At 35.2% G+C, this 19,070-nt stretch overlaps 1 protein-coding gene across 2 annotated transcripts; it reads right to left on the bottom strand.

Moving 5' to 3' along the window:
• Positions 1-4,364: 4,364 nt before the first annotated feature.
• Positions 4,365-11,649, bottom strand: LOC135207710 (uncharacterized). Of its 2 annotated transcripts, none has more exons than XM_064239544.1 (7): positions 11,410-11,649; positions 7,889-8,041; positions 7,327-7,464; positions 6,701-6,877; positions 6,296-6,544; positions 5,931-6,014; positions 4,365-4,813 (listed from the first exon to the last, which is right to left on the bottom strand). In XM_064239544.1, exons 1-7 carry the CDS (start codon positions 11,437-11,439, stop codon positions 4,649-4,651), a joined length of 996 nt encoding a protein of 331 aa, XP_064095614.1. In that variant the 5' UTR covers positions 11,440-11,649; the 3' UTR covers positions 4,365-4,648. The 2 variants fall into 2 exon arrangements, with proteins under 2 accessions (XP_064095614.1, XP_064095615.1); XM_064239545.1 differs by having other exon boundaries at positions 11,416-11,648.
• Positions 11,650-19,070: the final 7,421 nt, after the last annotated feature.

The raw sequence follows: 19,070 nt of genomic DNA, 5'->3' as shown, positions 1-19,070 counted from the left end.
TCAAGGGAAAGAGGAAGATAGGCAGGAATATGGATAACTACTTACTGGAGAGTAGCATTGAAGTCTCCATAAATATAGATAACTACTTACTAGAGGCAGCAATGAAGTCTCCAGGAATAAGGATAACTACTTACTGTAGAGAAGCATTGAACTGGAACATTTAGGAGCAAAAGTAACAAAAAAAGGTGACACCAAGATTGGTGCCATAAGCTTTAGGGAGGGCAAGCAAATGAAACCTATACTCTGTTTTTTTTTCCATCTGTCCATCCGCCTGTGGTGTTTGCGTATGGTAACACTGCGTCCCGGGCTTTAGATAGTTACATTCAGCTTACATTCAACAATAATAACAATATCCTATTTCGAATATTAACGGTGTAATTCGCATACAGTAAATTATTAAAACACTTTTCAGTTGCAAATGTACACCCAGATATCCTTTTATTTACATAAAACTTACACATAGCATAACTATTTAAAGCCCGGGACGCACTGTTACCATACAAAAACACCACAGGCGGATGGACAGATGGAAAAAAACAGAGTATAGTGTTTCTTGATAATTTGAAATGTATGGATAAGATGTTTGATTCTCACCATGGGTGGAAAAATGCTTTAACAGCCTTAAAAGGAGCAATAATTAAATTAGCGGATATAATTAGCAGTCACATCCAAATAACTTCAGAAATTGGAATATTTTGTTCCATGCTGTACAGTTTTTAGAATTCGAGATTTTAACAGATACATTAGTAGTTTCAGATTGAAAAAAGTAAGCAACATAGCTATGTATGTGCCAAATGTGATTTTATGGAGATCTGTTAAATGTGTATAATTTAGAAATATATTTGTATTATTGTTTAGAATTCTTTAGAACTGGCTCATGATTAGTTAATATATTAATATATAGTGTTTATTCTGACTATTATTTTCCTTCGGAAACAGATAATAGTATTTAATAATGAAAAAAAAGAAGAAAGCACAGGAAGTTTTCTATAATTTCAATTTTATTTGGCAAAAATATTCTAATGATCTCTCTTATGATTATTCTTTATAACATCGTAGAATGAAGAACCTTCATCTGACTATTAAGTAATTTTTTAATAGCTCAGATTATTTAGAAAAATAAAAAAAGAGAAAGTAAAGGCAGGATTGCCATAGGTTAAGGGGCCTGACTGTGGTTATTGTGACGTCACGCACCTAGCCGTAATCCCTATATCTATAGTCAGTCCATACTCTGTTTTTTTTCCATCTGTCCACCCTCCTGTGGTGTTTGCGTATGGTAACACTGAGTCCCGGGCTTCAGATAGTTACGCTAGGTAAATAAAAGGATATCTGGGTGTACATTTGCAACTGAAAAGTGTTTTAATAATTTACTGTATGCGAATTACACCGTTAATATTCGAAATAGGATATTATTATTATTGTTGAATGTAAGCTGAATGTAACTATCTAAAGCCCAAGACGCAGTGTTACCATACGCAAGCACCACAGGCGGGTGGACAGATGGAAAAAAACCGAGTCTAGACCTTGAGGCGAACGACCACACGGTTTGAGTGAGTAGGTAGGATACCGAACCAATTTCCTGTTGCCTTCAGTCGCTGTTGCATTGATGTGGCATTTTTTCTTTTTTTCTTTCTTTCTTTTCGACCCTTCCCTTGTAGAAGATCGCTGGGTGTTGTCTACGCACTATGTTAAATATCTTGCCAATTTCTAGAGGAAATTTATTATTATTATTATTATTATTATTATTATTATTATTATTATTATTATTATTATTATTATTATTATTATTATTATATTATTATTAACAGTAACAAGAACTAACCCAGAATATGAACATACGTATTTATTAATTGTAAATAAACCAAAATCGACAAAACTCGGAACCAAATTTTCACAGAATAGAATGCTGGCACGTATCTTTTGGGTTGGAAAAAGAGTTCCAAGGTCCACAGCAGGCCTTTTGCTCCCTTTCACACATTATGTCAAGGACACGTTGTGGCATAAGGCCAGCCTCTAAACCAGGGGTGGCCAACCTGCGGCTCTTCCAAGATACCCCAAATGCTGATTAAGATCATATTTGAATAAATACTATCAAATTTTAAAAGTATATTATAGGCATCTATAGTTTTTTTTACGAATGGTGGCATATAAATGAAAGAGTAATGCATGAAAGAATATATTATTTACTCTGCTTTGTGAAGTAGGCCTATTGAATTACGGCTCATCTGGCTTCATCAGTTGGTAACCCCTGTTCTAGACCAACCAAAAAATATCCACAAACTTTTCATTGTAATTTAAGAAGCCTTCTAAAAGGAATATGTACATCACCTGTTATAGAACGACTTCTCCTTTGAATTAAACTTTAAAGAAATATATGATAAAGGAACGTGTCATAAACGTTAATTGCCTATTTTGACAAATACTGATCATTCTGAGATGCTGAAGAAATGCGAAAAGTTCAGTGATTTTTTTAAACGAATATTAAGTCTTCATATCTATTCAGTGTTTATAGTGGCTAAGGTAACAAAAGATAAACTGTGGCGAACTCATGATGCGAATATGTAATTTTGGCTTAATTTTAAAACACTTTTAAACAGAGTTAACACTTTCATTGTGAGAGAAAGTGTCCACGAAATAGTCAGTCATAGTACTTACAAAATTACGTATGTGATCATGAGACTAGCCATTGTTAGAGTGACGAGATTTAGTATCGGTTGCTTAGTCATTTCATTAACTTATATATAACTGGCTCAGTCCTCCCACTTTCAAGGTTTACTGGATCCTCCCGGAATCACGATTATGGATGTTGCTGATATCTTTCAAATCCTTTGACTGGAAAGTTATAAGAAATGAAAATGCAGAACACACCAGCTACTTTTATGGAACTTGCTGGTCAAGTCTATATCACTTCACTGCAAGCAAATCCTTAAAACGTTGGCCCACACTAAGTGTTTTATGGATTTCGGAGGTAATTTTATGTACATTAAATATATACATATTTCACTACTTCATTGGGCTACGCAGCAGGCTTCGCTTGGTTTTCAAATTCCCGGAATTTGGAAGCACTGGTCAACTCGTTCTCGACAAATTTATGTTTTCAAATAGATATAAATAACAGTTTGCTGTTCAGTCCACAGTCTAATAATAATAATAATAATAATAATAATAATAATAATAATAATAATAATAATAATAATATAATAATAATGTGTCTATTCTCTTTGCTTCGTCTATATTTAGAAGACCGCTGAATACTGCCCAAGCACACTCTGGTTCAGTTCGAAGGAAAAATCGTATTTATATCTGTATTTCCTCGTGCATTTATCGCTGCTTTGTCTCCCTCTGAAGGAATTTGAACTTGTGCCTTTTTGGGATAAACGCAGTGATAAATAGTAGCTTATGATACAAGTTTATGGGAAATAATCACGTGGGAACTTGGGTGCTACTATGGCTTGTTATCTACTCGTCACTTATTGAGGTGCTAGTACTATACACCGTATGGTACTACAGTCAGGGAAAAGTCTCCTTTTACCCTTTATTTTACCTAAATGTAAAATATCGGCCGCAAGAAAATATCGTTTACTAATATATTTTGTCGACCACAAAATACAGAAACGGGTGTTAAGTACTAGCCTGAGGGGCTAGTACTAAACTCAGCGTCCCAAGGAGCTTCCGCCATGTTTGTTACCTCGGAGCTGGTGCCACGTAGATAACAAACCAAAGTTGTACCTCATGCTACAAGGATCTAGGTTGAAATGAATTTGGTCATTCTGTTTTCAGGATTTATGGCGTTCTAAGTCACTTTAGAATACGGGACACTGTGATTTATGAAAAACGAATAGATTTTACCTTGGAAAAAAAAAAAAAAAAAAAAAAAAAAAAAACTCAGGGAACGGGGTAAACCATTTTGAAAAGACATGGCCCGTGTAGCCTATATTTGAGGAAATATTAACTGTCTGTATACATAAGGCCCACCAAAATTAGGAATCATGCCAGATCCTGGAATAGGCCTACACGGAGCTAGTATACTACTATGAACTTGGCCAGGTATGTTTGTGGAATACCAAAGACTTTCGCAAGAATTTAGAGTGTGCCACCCACTTCGCTCTCTCTCTCTCTCTCTCTCTTATTAAGGCCACTGTTCAGTAGTACTAAGGATCATTGTTATCATGGTCAATAGTAACCTTCAGTTTTTATGACAGCTAATTTTTTCTTTTGATTTGGTGACCACCAAAGACCATTTCCCTGGTGGTCACAGTTTTCTTGGACCCAAAGACTTTTGTTTTTTAGGATCCATTGATTTAATCTTCCCAATCATTCATAATATAGATTTGTGTCATTGCTGAGGATGAAAAAAAAAAACAGTTGCTAATGTTTTCATTATATTTTGTAAGGTACTGAAAGATCCAGACGATTAATGTTCTTACGGCTATTGAATTTTCTCCTGAGTTCAGAGTGATTACAAGTATTTATGGCTCAGAATGGTACTGGGACTTTATGGACACTCTGTCTACTTCACCTTACATTATCTATTCACGTAATCTGCTGAATTCATATATAGCAGTTAAACTAAATTGCATATTTTGTATTGACAAAATGAATTCCAGGAGCCGAGTGTCAACGCTCCTCATATATTTCCCGCTGTGCGTCACTGCTGGTTAGAGAGTTTTTGAGAAGTCTTGACCCAGTTGACCTCGTACGCTGGGTAAAACGTCCTGTTGGTCATCTCTGGTATACGGAGGGTTCCTTTGTAGTATCGGACTGGTCGTCCCAGGACGTACTTGTAACCGGCGCAGTTCAGCCCTTGGAACACCTGAGGAAAGAAGGAAAAGTCATAGTGATATTGCGTCTGAAGGTACAATAGCAACATTTTGTCGGTAGAATGGCTAACTGAATGAAACCAGCGCAGTCCAGCCCTTGAAATACCTGGGGAAGGAACGGAAAAGTCTTAGTGATATAGCTTCTAAGAGGTACTATCGCAACATTTTGCATAATTATACAGGCTGGTAGAATTGCTAACCTAGTTTTTTTTTCCAGAAAAGCCCAGTTTTTGGAATTTGTTGTATTTGAATTTGCAATATGATGCGTCCTTGGTTAGGTTAGTTCAGGGGATCTTCGGTTAGGTTGTAAACCATCTGGTGATCTTAAGATCGAGGGAAAAACAGAAGTGAGCTGGAAATTTAAAACCCTGGCGAGTAACTGACGAAAGCAGCACTCCCTGAAGCATGCAAGCCAAGGATTACCAGATACCACAGAGCAAATGTGAACAGTTGTAGCTACCATGACACAGTCTGGACGCCTGAGGGTTACTGGAGTACTGCCGTTAAAAACAGTTAGAAGAATATTGTAGCAGTGAGAAAAAGGTCCCTTCAGAATTGAGAGATGTGAGTGTGGCTGATGATCTGACAAAATCAGTTCTGTTTAAGACAGGAAATGGAAGGTCATGCCAGATGCCATAAAAGCATCAGACAAGAAAGAAAGTCCAAACAGAGGGGGCCACATATGCTTCAGTAGTTGATGTTGTAACCTCTCTGACAGAGAGTACCAAGAGATCAGGTTATGAAAAATTGAGGTTAATGGGTCATTATGAAGGCCTGTTAGCCGGCGTTGCATGGAAGGGTTTGTTAGAGAAGAGTGGGTGCTGAAAGACAGCTTATAAAGGAGAAGTTTCAAGAAAATCAAGTATGTCTGTCAGTGTGGCAAACTTCACTTCTGAAAACGAAACTTGAGTAAAAATTGTATAGAGAGATCTAGAGATCAGGGAAATCATTGCTGGAAAAATCGGTATCGAAGATGAGAAAACTGGATAAGAGAAGCAGGTCTTTCAGGGGTTAAAGGACTTTTCATAGATTAAGACTGGACGTCCTTGCCTGAGTATGGCAGAGGAATAGGTATTACGAGTGAATTCAATATCAGAGATCTCCCTTTACCTGGAAAAGTTTGCCGAAGTACTCATGGCGAGATTCTCCTGACATCACATTGATGCTTGTTGGGATGTGAAGGCGGACAGCTATCTGCATGGGACAGGAAGACAAAGGTTGTAATGACATGAATAAGATCAGATGATCCAAATCAAAGATGTTATAATGGTGTTATAACATAATGTCTTTGATGTAACAATAGATATAATGGAAAAAATGTGTCCATTAAGTATAATTTACCTATCAAAACAGCCACTCAAAGATTTCCTCTGCATTCAAAAGACTTTACAAGGCATCCACTCCACAATCCACTCTGTATTCACAAAACTTGTCAGAACATTCAGAGAAACCACAAAGTTCTTTTCATTTCGTACCTGTTTGATATCGATGGTCTGCGAATGAGTGATAATTTGCCGCAACAGGATCCATTCTCGTCCCTCCATATCACTCTTCAGGAGTTTAATTTCCTGGTTCCTGTGTTTCAGAGCTGTGGTGATGTAATCGAGCGATCTCCTTCTCTCCACGCCACCACCATCTTGGGGTTTGTCGTAGGGATACTCTCCGATGGTCCAAGCATGTTCCTTCCAGAACTCTGTCCGTTGGACGTGCTCAGCTTCTTTCACCTGGAAGAATATTTTGAGCCATCAGCCTTATGTATTTGTGAGACAGGGCACAAATGTTGTTGCTTTCCTAGGTCTAAGTACTGGAACAGTGCAAGGAATGAGTTTGCGGCAATGACCGGTACTGAATAACGATTCTCCATCTTGCAGGCACCTTACCTTGTTGACGTCAAAGGCGTGTACCTCGCAACTGAACATGTCCATGTCTCTCTCGAACTGGTTATCGTAATCTTTGTCGAAGCTGTAGATCAGGCACGGATCATGGGTCATCTTGAACTCGTCATTAAAGCAAGCATATTTGCTCTTTCTCACTTCGTCCGCACACTCACGTTCACTCTGGAAGAGGTCCATACTTTGTCAAAATATGCTGTTGACACAGAATCCCTTGTCATGCTATTTTCCCACTGGGTGTGCTGAAAGTACACTTTTTACTTATGCCCTTTCTCCATGTGTTGCTGAATCTTTCTCCTAGACATTGTACTACTGCCTATTAACTTCTTTGACTTGTGCTTGAACCATCTGACTCTCAACCCTGTGGGTTCAATACCTTGAGCAAACTTTGACAATGATAAGCTTAACTGATGTCCAGAAATCTAGGAATTTAACAAAGGAAGAACCAAACTTCTCAGCCAAATACACAAATCAAGGTGAACTCTGAGCAAATCAGATTTTATAACTCAGAAATAACTCCCAATGGACAAATTACACTGATGATGAACAATTACCCTAATAGCTTTTCAAGACAAATGAGAATAAACTTCAAAACGAGACATATTGATTCGTACCTGTGCAGGAATGGGTATCTTCTCCCCACCAAATTCGACCCATGAATAGCAGTAACTAGAATCAGGATGTGTTAGGTACTCGAAGAAGCTCTGTACACCTCTGTACTCTAACATTGGAAGCACAGGATTCTGGCACACCTGGGAGTGAGAGAAGTGTGATATGCTAAACAAAACTGGGTCTGTGCTCATAATTATGGATTCCTGGGGGTGTAGAGACCTCTGTGGCCAATAGTGAGGTAAGGTTAGGTTAGATAAAATGAGGTTATTTAGGAACAGTATGATAAAATCAAACAAAATGTGACATTATACTGTAATAAAGTATGTGAGGATAAGTTAGACTGAAGAAAAATGGCTGAATTAGGCTAGGTGAGACTGAATTAATGGGCAGACTACTTGGTGAGTCTCCATCAGATGCTGGCAACACTTTTAGCAATGTCCCCAGGAACTCAAATCTTTCCCAAAAGGCAAATTAAGGAATATCACATGAATAAGAGATCAGTACTGAATGTCGACCAGATAAATAACACACCTACCATGGCAATGTATCGCACACTTTACGCACCTCTTTCAGCTTCCCGTCAAAGCTCGGGCTTTGGAAAACCTCGTAATCCGCAGAAGAGAACGCGAAGAAGTATCCTATAGTCCCCGTTAATGCCGCCAGTACCAACACAGCAACGAGTCTCTTCGCCAGCCATTGGTGCCGCCATGTCTTGGTCTGCCGAGTGAAAATTCAACGGCGGTTACTTTAGAGTGCGTATGCTATGATCATTTCCTGCGAACCAGTGATTTACGTGTGTGTTTGTGTATTCGTATACTCGGATTTTACCCTAAGCCTGATGACCAGAAGAGCACGCAACCCAATACCCATGTGTCTAACTCACATCTGGTTCAGACCCAGGAATCTCAGATAAAGTCATGGTCACTACCAGCTGACCCACACAGGTGATTAATATCTTGACATTAACACTGGCAAGTATTTCTAACTTTAATTCTTTCTCAGTGGGTGAGTCATGTAATCTTATATCTTGTTACTAAATATATATATATATATATATATATTATATATAATATATATATATATATAATATATATAATATATATATATATATTATTATATTATGTATGTATATATCATATATTATATATAGTATATATATATATATATATTACTATATTATATATATATATCTATATATGATATATATATATATATATATATATATATTATGTATGATATATAGATATTATATAATATATATATATATATGTATGATATATATATATATATATATATATATATATATGTATACGAATCTTCAGAGGGTGTCCATGATACTAGTTGTAAAAGGATGAAGTTTATTATAATGAAACGTTTCGCACATGAAACATCTGTGCATCATCAGTCTGCAAAGAGCAATAAGACAAATAAATAACATATAAAGCCATAAAATACAAACAAAACTCGCAGGAATTAAAATAGTCTTAAAATTAACCCAAAAAAAAGTACAAAGTAAAAACAGTAAAAAGAGAGAGAACACCCAAAACACTAACCGTCCATGAGGAGAGAAGATGGAATGACCTGTCGTCAAAAGCAGGTGATGACGTTAACTATGCCAGGTATAGAGTGGCTGAAGAAGTATTACCATTTAACGAAGGAACAAGTTTCTTAATGTATAATGACTCGAGGGTAGTTAAGTGATCAGGATGTTTGACATGATCTATTATTGTGAACTGTTCTTTCTGAAGCTCAATTTTGCAATTAAAAGCATGGTTTCTGATATTAGAAAATTCAGGTAGTTTTATTCTTTGTCCTGTTCGGAAACTAAAACCTAAATGACTGCAATATCGAACCCTCAGCAACCTTCGAGTTGATCCAACGTAAGAACCTGGACATCCAGGGCATGTAAATTTATATATGACGTTGGATCTCATGAAGGGCTGAAGGCGATCTTTGAAATTAAAAAAGGAACCTATGGTACAAGGATTGTTTGATATTAATTTGACCTTGATAATATCATAAATGAAACTATACCTATCAACAGCTGTTTGTGACTGGCTCCTCTTTCAGCATTCTTTATGGTTTACCGAAAATTCACAAGCCTGACCTACCTCTAAGACCAATCATGGCTGCTTACAATAGTCCATCTTTTTCCATCTCAAAATTTCTGGCAGGACTTTTATCCGAATTTTGTAACGGTGAATTTTCCTTAAAAAATGGATATGAATTTCAACAATTAATTTCTAGGCAGGATGGAGACTATTTTATGGCTAGTTTTGATGTGGAATCTATTTTCACAAATGTTCCACTCAATGAAACCATTAGCATTATTTTAAAGAAAATTTTTTCCAATGATGATACTATTTTTTCTGGTTTTAATCGGGCTACTTTTAATCAATTACTTGATCTTGCTGTGCAAGATTCTGTGTTCATTTTTAACAATCGGCTCTATTCGCAGGTCGATGGAGTCGCCATGGGGTCTCCTTTAGGCCTTATCTTTGCTAACTTTTTTATGTCAGACTTGGAGTCGAAGTTTTTAAATGGTTGAAGTTCTAATTTTAGACCATCTTTTTACCGTAGATACGTTGATGATACCTTCGCGTTATTCCAGCATCCTTGGCAATGTTCCTCATTTTTAGAATTTATTAATAACGCTCACCCGAATATCAAGTTTACAGTAGAGGTTGAAAAAGAAGGTACTCTACCTTATTTAGATTTGAGAATCACTAGAAGTAACTCAGAATTTGCCACGTCAGTCTACAGAAAACGGACCTATACAGGACTTACTAATAATTTTTATAGTTCCTGTCAACATTCTTTTAAATTAAACACCATCCACACATTGGTAAATAGGGCCCTTAAGTATTCATCTTCTTGGAAAATTTTTCATGAGATTTCATTTTGCTGAGTTTTTTTGTCCAATTCTTTTCCACAAGACGTAGTTTTGAAAATTGTCAACCAGATACTTTCGAGGTTTTTTCAGCCTTTGTCTCCTAATTTTGATGTTCCGAAAACGTTATTTTATGCTACTGTTCCTCATATTTCTGATCTGAAATTCATATCCAATTTAAAACAAATCATTGAACAAGAAATTCCCTGTCTTAAGGTCAAATTAATATCAAACAATCCTTGTACCATAGGTTCCTTTTTTAATTTCAAAGATCGCCTTCAGCCCTTCATGAGATCCAACGTCATATATAAATTTACATGCCCTGGATGTCCAGGTTCTTACGTTGGATCAACTCGAAGGTTGCTGAGGGTTCGATATTGCAGTCATTTAGGTTTTAGTTTCCGAACAGGACAAAGAATAAAACAACCTGAATTTTCTAATATCAGGAACCATGCTTTTAATTGCAAAATTGAGAAAGAACAGTTCACAATAATAGATCATGTCAAACATCCTGATCACTTAACTACCCTCGAGTCATTATACATTAAGAAACTTGTTCCTTCGTTAAATGGTAATACTTCTTCAGCCACTCTATACCTGGCATAGTTAACGTCGTCACCTGCTTTTTACGACAGGTCATTCCATCTTGTCTCCTCATGGACGGTTAGTGTTTTGGGTGTTCTCTCTCTCTTTTTACTGTTTTTACTTTGTACTTTTCTCTTTTTTTTGTTAATTTTAAGACTATTTTAATTCCTGCGAGTTCTGTTTGTGTTTTATGGTTTTATATGTTATTTATTTGTCTTATTGCTCTTTGCAGACTGATGATGCACAGATGTTTCATGTGCGAAACGTTTCATTATAATAAACTTCATCCTTATACAACTAGTATCATGGACACCCTCTGAAGATTCGTATATATATATACATACATACGATATATCTATATAGTATATATATATATATATCTATATATATAATAAATAATATTATATATATTTATATATATATATATATATATAATATATATAACTATATATACGTATATTTATATATATATATAGCTATAAGTAATATATATATGTATAAATATTATTGTTATTATAATTTATATTATATATTTTATTATTAGTATATATTATATATATATTATATATAGTGCATGGAAACACCTGTAAATTGAATACAAGATTATTACCTTTACCTTAGCGTCGTCGTGTGTCCTCATATTTGGATTTTAAAAAACTTGAGTCTCGCGAACTAATAACGAAAAAAACTAAGCTAAAAGCACACACACAAAAATCCACAACACAAATAACGTCAAACATTCGCTAAAACAGGAATAAAGTCAAATAACGCCAGATATTCGTCGAAGTTCTCAGAGTAGCTGAGGATAACTGAGCGTATTTTCGTTCGGTTTTCCAAGCTGACGCGTCGTCCAATTTGCCCACCACCACCAGACCCTCCTTAGGGAATGTGAAAGACTTTTTCCTCATTCCATCTCGGTTAAAGTTTGCTCTGTAGTGACTATACTCCACCTTCTTCTCCGCTGTATCGAAGAAACAGTTCGCTGTAAGATAGTTCGTTATAGAATTCGTTCATATCTTTTTAAAAGACGAGGGAAAACTTAATGTGGGACTTTTTCATGTAAGGTTTTTTTCTTTTTTTTCCCGCTTTCCGTCACACGTCATTCCGTCTTACCTGTGGGGCACAGCTAGGACCGGCCCACGATCTACGAGGTGGTGGTAGTGATGTCTACCAACGCACCTCACTCAGCAGGCCACAACAGAATCCTTTCAGACAAGGGTAATTCTACAGAATAGTACTGGCCCCTGGGGGTTAATTACAGTCCGAATAAATATTACTTAAAATTCTTGTTCAGGAGGTAAAACTGCATAGAAAATCGCAACTGCCATAGTCTAGGCGGCCGCGGAATAGGAGTACTATAGATCTACCCAGACAAAAATATTTTGCTTTTGTATCACTTAAATTCTCAATTTTCCTTGTTAAAATGTCTATATTTGCATTTATGCAGCCATTTATAATCAAGGAAGTGGTTTATATATTCAGTGTGTGTTCGTAAATAGCGCTCACTGAATTCAATCTATTAATTTAAAGTAAAAAATATACGAACCGATTTATTAGGATATTTCTATCAAGTACAATATCTTACTCATTCAAATAACCAGGTTTTACTGCTGTACAATTATAATATGAAGATAAATTGTATTTTTTTCACTGAACAGCTGATTTAATTGATATAAAGGAGTAACATCAAATAAAAACTAATTCAGCTGAAGTACGAAGCCTTTCTGGCGTCATTGTGGCTGGGTTATTGAATGTTTTCCTGTGGCAACTTTTACAGCTCTGGTGCTGGTGCAAAAGTTCGAAATATTCACAGCAGTAAGAGGGCCAGATATATAGCTGCTTGCATACTCACACAAAGCTTTTGAATAAAGGAGGATTGGAGCAGGTGAATTCATGAGGAACTCCTATATTATCAATAAATAAATAAATCAATCAATAAAAACTGCGGGCAGTGTTGCCACCTGTATTAGTACATACAAGAAATGTTGACTTGCATAAACAAAGGTTAAACTTGAAAATGTTAGAAGTGATCTCTCTCTCTCTCTCTCTCTCTCTCTCTCTCTCTCTCTCTCTCTCCATCGGGTGTTTCGTAATATTTTGGTGTAATGGGTATTTCGTCGTTTTAACTTCGAACAATTGGCCATTTCAACTACGAAGAGTTAGTCATTTTAACTAAGAAACTTTGGGCATTTCAGTTACGAACATTTGGGCATTTCAACTACTAACTTTTGGCATTCACCGACGGCCAATTTGAAATTTCATGGACGGCCAGTTTGGAAAGTCCCGATGGGCATTTGAACAAGTCACCTACGAACATTTGGACATTTCACTGGTGATGGGCCTTCTGTGTGTGACATTCAAACATTTGAACATTTACAAATTAAATATCAAAATATGTTTCTGACGAGGATGATTCAACCTTTGATGTAGATAAGTGAATAAGTAGATAAAATAAATGAATAAATAAGTAAATAAAGATTTATGGCAATAAACCAGAGAAAAGGAATAAACCAACTTAGCGAGAGATTGACAAACCAAGAATTTTAGATAAATAAACAAATATCCATGGAAGAGCTTGTGGACGGTTTTGGACAGAACCAGCGAAGCCCTTCAAGAGAGAACCTGTAGGAATATAAGCCTTTATAGTTAACCCTTTTACTGTAACAACACATACAGGAAACAGAGAAGACGAATCTCCCACATTCCCCCTTCTTTACGAAGTGAACTATACTAGTTTTTTTTTTCATCTGTCCACCCGCCTGTGGTGTTTGTGTATGGTAACACTGCGTCCCGGGCTTTAGATAGTCACATTCAGCTTACATTCAACAATGATAACAATATCCTATTTCGAATATTAACGGTGTAATTCGCATACAGTAAATTATTAAAACGCCTTTCAGTTGCAAATGTACTGTCGGCCAAAAAACTATTGGCAGAGTTTCATAATTTTTCGTTCACCTGCCTGACGCACGATTCATGCCTTATTTATCGATTTTTCTTTTCAAAAATGGAAGAAATCATATGTAATGACGTTAAAAACAGTCACTGATATCTTTAGAACATTATGTTATGTTATTGTGTAAAACTATTTTCCATATAGCAAAATTGACGTGAACGAAACGAAGTGATAAAAAACCGTCATATCACAACCATAGATATACATTACCAAATAGATAGGAGACACCTATCACTAGTAGTATTGCATAAACATAGTCCTTAAATTATCATTTCAATATTAAGTTCAAGGTAGTTGAACTATTCCATTTGTTAAATTTTACAGAAAACATTGGAATCTCACAAAATGCTATCAAATTTAAAAACAAAAAGAAAAAAAAAACGATATCCTAACAGTGTGAATCAGGCGACCTCACTCATTGCTTTTGATGTTATGTGCACGGGAATCTAATGTCAATGTGTCATTTATCGGTGTAAGAAACATCCCTTGATGAGCGAGAGAATTATTGCACTGCATTCGGTGCAAGTTCCTGTTGGAGAGATATCAAGAAAGCCTAATAAACCGGAGAGAATCATACATAGATGAATCAAATTGTTTAAAGAACGGCAAAATTTAGAACATGGGCCTAGAGGTGGAACACCTCGAAGCCCCACAAGAGAGCAAGACAATACAGTAGTGTAAATGTTGCTGAGCAACATTCATTTGTGAACTTTGAATTCTAGTGCCTCGTCACAACATTGCTGAACCAGGAATCATAACTAGCTCTACACTTGAAATCTTTGATAGTTGTCTAATGAATAAGTCTAATGAATAAGCAAACTTATCTTTGATGGATGAGAGATTCAGTTAGGCTTACTCTTTTTGTTTTGTTTTTTATCGGTGGCCAGTGAATACCACGGATAGGGAGGGAAACGGTTTCAATGATGCATGGATTTTTTTCTTCAAAACCTAAAGAATACATTTTATTGGGAGATACTTTATTAACATCGGCCTAATCCTTCCATCACTCCTATACGCCAACTCCGCTCTCTTCTACACAGGGTTGCCGCGAAGTCCGCACATCATCGAGAAACTAGCTCCGCACCGGGAGTTGTAGTGTTAATTGCCAAACAATGTTATTTTACTACACTAACTAGACTAAATAGTCACCCTGCTTACATTATATTAACGTACCTTTGCCAGTATATGAGTTGGGTTTACTAAGTAAACCTTTTTAGAGTTATAGTTTCCCCTTTCCGAAATTCAGTTGCTTCATATCTTCTGAAACATTACGTAACTTTAATGATGGTCAAATTTAGAATCCACGGTCCAGATATAACAGGTCAGCCAGACAGTTCCCCAATTTTAAGCCTCTTCTGCGCACCTACGTCATCTGAGGGAGCGTGGTGGTGAGAACCATTAAGACCGTAGGTTTAACATACCGTCAAGAGACCTTTATTTATTTATTTATTTATTTTTAGAAGAGAATGTTTTTGAAAATATGATCTTTCAAGTGTCAAAAGAATGTAAATAAAACAACATTTACCTTTTGAAAATATTTGATCAAGTTACCGAAATTCAGTTGCATCATATCTTCTGAAACATTACGTAACTTTAATGATCGTCAAATTTAGAATCGAACGAGACACGCGGACAGTGTTCAGACTTGAAGCTGATTTATTACATTCGATATATATATATATATATATATATATATATATATATATATCATATAATATAGATATATATATAATATATATATATATCTATATATATATGATATATATATATATAATATATATAGATATATATATATATATATATATATATATATATATATATATATATATATATATATATATATATATATATATATTATATAATGTGTGTGTGTGTGTATAATTACTGTTTTATAGTTCTGAATGTTATATATGATTTGATGCGTAAATTAGGCCACGAAGTGAACACGGGCAAGTCAATTTATTCATAAAGTTTTCAGCTAAAAGTGGGAAGTTTTAAAAAAACTGCAGTGAAATGTATTTCTTTACTAAAAACGGTTGCTTTTCATTCATTACTTTGCGTTCCCCACAGAGTCATTTCTTTACGTTCCCCACAGAGTAAGTTGACAAGCTATATAAATCCTTCGATATTCATAAGTAGTTTATTCCTTCTTTTCTTTTTTAAGCCACATTTATCACTTTAGGTAACATGCTGTATGTTAAATCAAAACGTTTGCTGAAGTAATAATAATAATAATAAGAAACAACCTAATATATAACATAGGTCTAGGCTTAAAATCAATGCCATAAGCATTGTAAACAGACAAAAACGATATGAAACATGTAGGTCTATATGCCCCCTTTTATGATACGAATATTTTGAAATAAGATATTTCCCCAAGAGAATGGACAGCATATTATGCATGATTTATGGTATACATGTGGCAGTCCCAAGCCAAACGAATGCCCTATTCGGGGCTATGAGTTTCAAAAAATTGGAAAAGAGCACATCATAATTGGTCCTTTTTTTTATCAATAAGCTACATTAATATAAAGAAGATCCACGATTATAATACACCACTTCATAGCATACTGATATCAAAACTAATTCGGTTATAATCAGTTGAATCACTTCAACTAATGCAATTGCTTAATACATATTTGCAGTTGTTTTCTAAATAAATAAATATATAAAAACTCATTAGACATGACTAAGTTTACAATAATGTAAGTCAGTCTTCACCCTAAGATTAATTCCCAAATTAACCAAATTTTACTAACATTTATATATATATATATATTCATATATATATATATAGATATATATATATATATATATATTATATATATATATATATATATATATATATATATATATAATTAATTACAAAGGCAAATTGAAAATAGCTGGACCTAAAGAATGAATGCATTGTAAGACATCACGTTTGGGTTACGTTATCTGCTGTTGTCAAAATCGGTTCTTGACAATCGCATGATCGTACCTATCTGATATTGGCGCATGAACACTCGAGACTTGTGAAAATGGTTAATTTTTCAAAAATATTAGTATTCTCAGAAAATATGATATAATTTCAATCATTTCTTTAATGGAAAAAAGTTTTAAAAGCATAAATATATATATATATGTGGACCTACAGCGCCGCATACATAAGGAGTGCAGTCCGCAGCTCTGCATTCAATGACTCCCCCTCGAATCTTCGCACTTTTGGTCGTTTCTCCGCGCTTTGGCAACACTGTTCTTAATGCATTCGTCAGTTTTGATTCCCACACCTTTCCAACGTGTCCAAATGGAACAGGATGATATGCAAGGAATTCGATAAAAAAATAAGATTGAATTATATTCGTTTGATTTTTTTGATTGCTTTTTGGCTTTGAATAGCTAGGTCTGAGTTAATTATGTTAAGCAATTATGAAAAGGATAAGAAGAAAGGCGAACATGGCTAATAAAAACAAGAATAACGGGAATAGTCAAATAAAGCAGTATATATACTATATATATATATATAGATATATAATATATATCTATATATATATTATAATATATATATATATATATATATATATATATATATATTGTCGATTTAAATATTCATTAATATACGTATCCGAGAGAGTATAGACCTAGGCTAATCATGTGAGAAAATCAGAAGTCCAATTTAGGCCCACTAAATGTGTCATGCAAATTATTTTATTGATCAAAGGACAAAATTTGTTTAATTAGACATCGTTTCAAAGAATGTAAACACCTTGATGTATTATTTATCGGCTGTAGGAGATGAAATGACAACACCCCAGTGCAGTACGATACGTTGAGTCAAGACTCGAGCGGCAGCAAAGCCAACTTCAAAATCTTCGGTATGGTGTCAGGAAGCTAAAGTTGAGAATAAAATTAGAAATCGTGGACCCATCGGTATATATTTTCCTTACTTTGCAAAATAATGTAATTTATTTCAAGTATAGCACCTTCGAAAGGAAATGTTATTTATTGATTGCAGGTCCACAATAATATCGCATGTGAAGTATATAAAGTGTTTAATGATAAGAGCTTTCGAACCCTGCACCAGGTTCATCCTCAGCAAAGTGAACATTATCATTTGCGTTCGTCATAGTGGAATAATTGTCCTATTCAGAAGTTTACTTCGAAAGATTTTTAAATTTCATAATGTTCACTTTGCTGAGGATGAACCTGGTGCAGGGTTCGAAAGCTCTTATCATTAAACACTTTATATACTTCACATGCGATATTATTGTGGACCTGCAATCATTGTTATCATTTTCGACACTGAAAATTGTGCCCATGTTATTTATTGTTAAGTAAATAATCTGGCATCTGCATGTGGCAGTATTTCCATAACGAACAATGAATTAAGAAACTACGCCAATTCTTCGTTGGCCGTCTGTACACCCAGATATCCCTTTATTTACCTAAAACTTACACATAGCGTAACTATTTAAAGCACGAGAAGCAGTGTTACCATGCGAAAACACCCACAGGCGGATGGACAAATGGAAAAAAACATTTTTTTTTATAGGAACCAGTGAAACACTGAGACAGTCTTTTATTTCCACTCTCTAGGAAGTAGTGGATCTGGTAGGCCTATTCTATTATCTACTTCGAAATTTTGGCATCAAAACATCCAATGCAATATTCATTCACTTAAGTAAAAACTCCTACAGGATAAATTGGAACGGCAGTTCAGTCATTGCAAGATGAAAAGATGTCTTTTCAAGAAATCATTTAGAATCAACCATTTTTCGACGTACTTCCAATTGTAATCTTAACTTTAACTCTGGCTTGTATTATTTGGACCCTTGCATTAAGTACAGTTAAGTATATCTTAGTTTTACCAGACCACTGAGCTGATTAACAGCTCTCCTAGGGCTGGCCCGAAGGATTAGATATTTTTACGTGGCTAGGAACCAATTGATCACCTAGCGACAGGACCTACAGCTTATTGTGGGATCCGAACCACACTATATCGAGAAATGAATTTCTATCGCCAGAAATAAATTCCTCTGATTCCCGTTGGCCGAGCCGGGAATCGAACTTCGTACCACCGGATTGGCAGCCGAGCGCAAAAACCACTCCACTCGTCCAGCGAGGAATTTTGTATTAAGTACAAAGTTTAAGAATGACCTTAAAGATGAAATCACTGAGTTAATTGCAAATTAGATTCTTTATGGATATTTTCTCTGTCTGTATGTTCAATAATTTTTTCTGTGAAAATGTTTACTCTAGGAAAAAAATGTTATTGTGTACCAAAATTAAATTTATTGAAATGTACTTTTATAACATAGTCCTTTTTTACGTGTGGT

This window comes from Macrobrachium nipponense, chromosome 34 (assembly GCF_015104395.2).
Source record: "Macrobrachium nipponense isolate FS-2020 chromosome 34, ASM1510439v2, whole genome shotgun sequence".
In the NCBI taxonomy this organism is placed as follows: domain Eukaryota; kingdom Metazoa; phylum Arthropoda; class Malacostraca; order Decapoda; family Palaemonidae; genus Macrobrachium; species Macrobrachium nipponense.
Note: the sequence above shows the minus strand (reverse complement) of the source record. Positions and strands in the feature narration are given on the sequence as shown.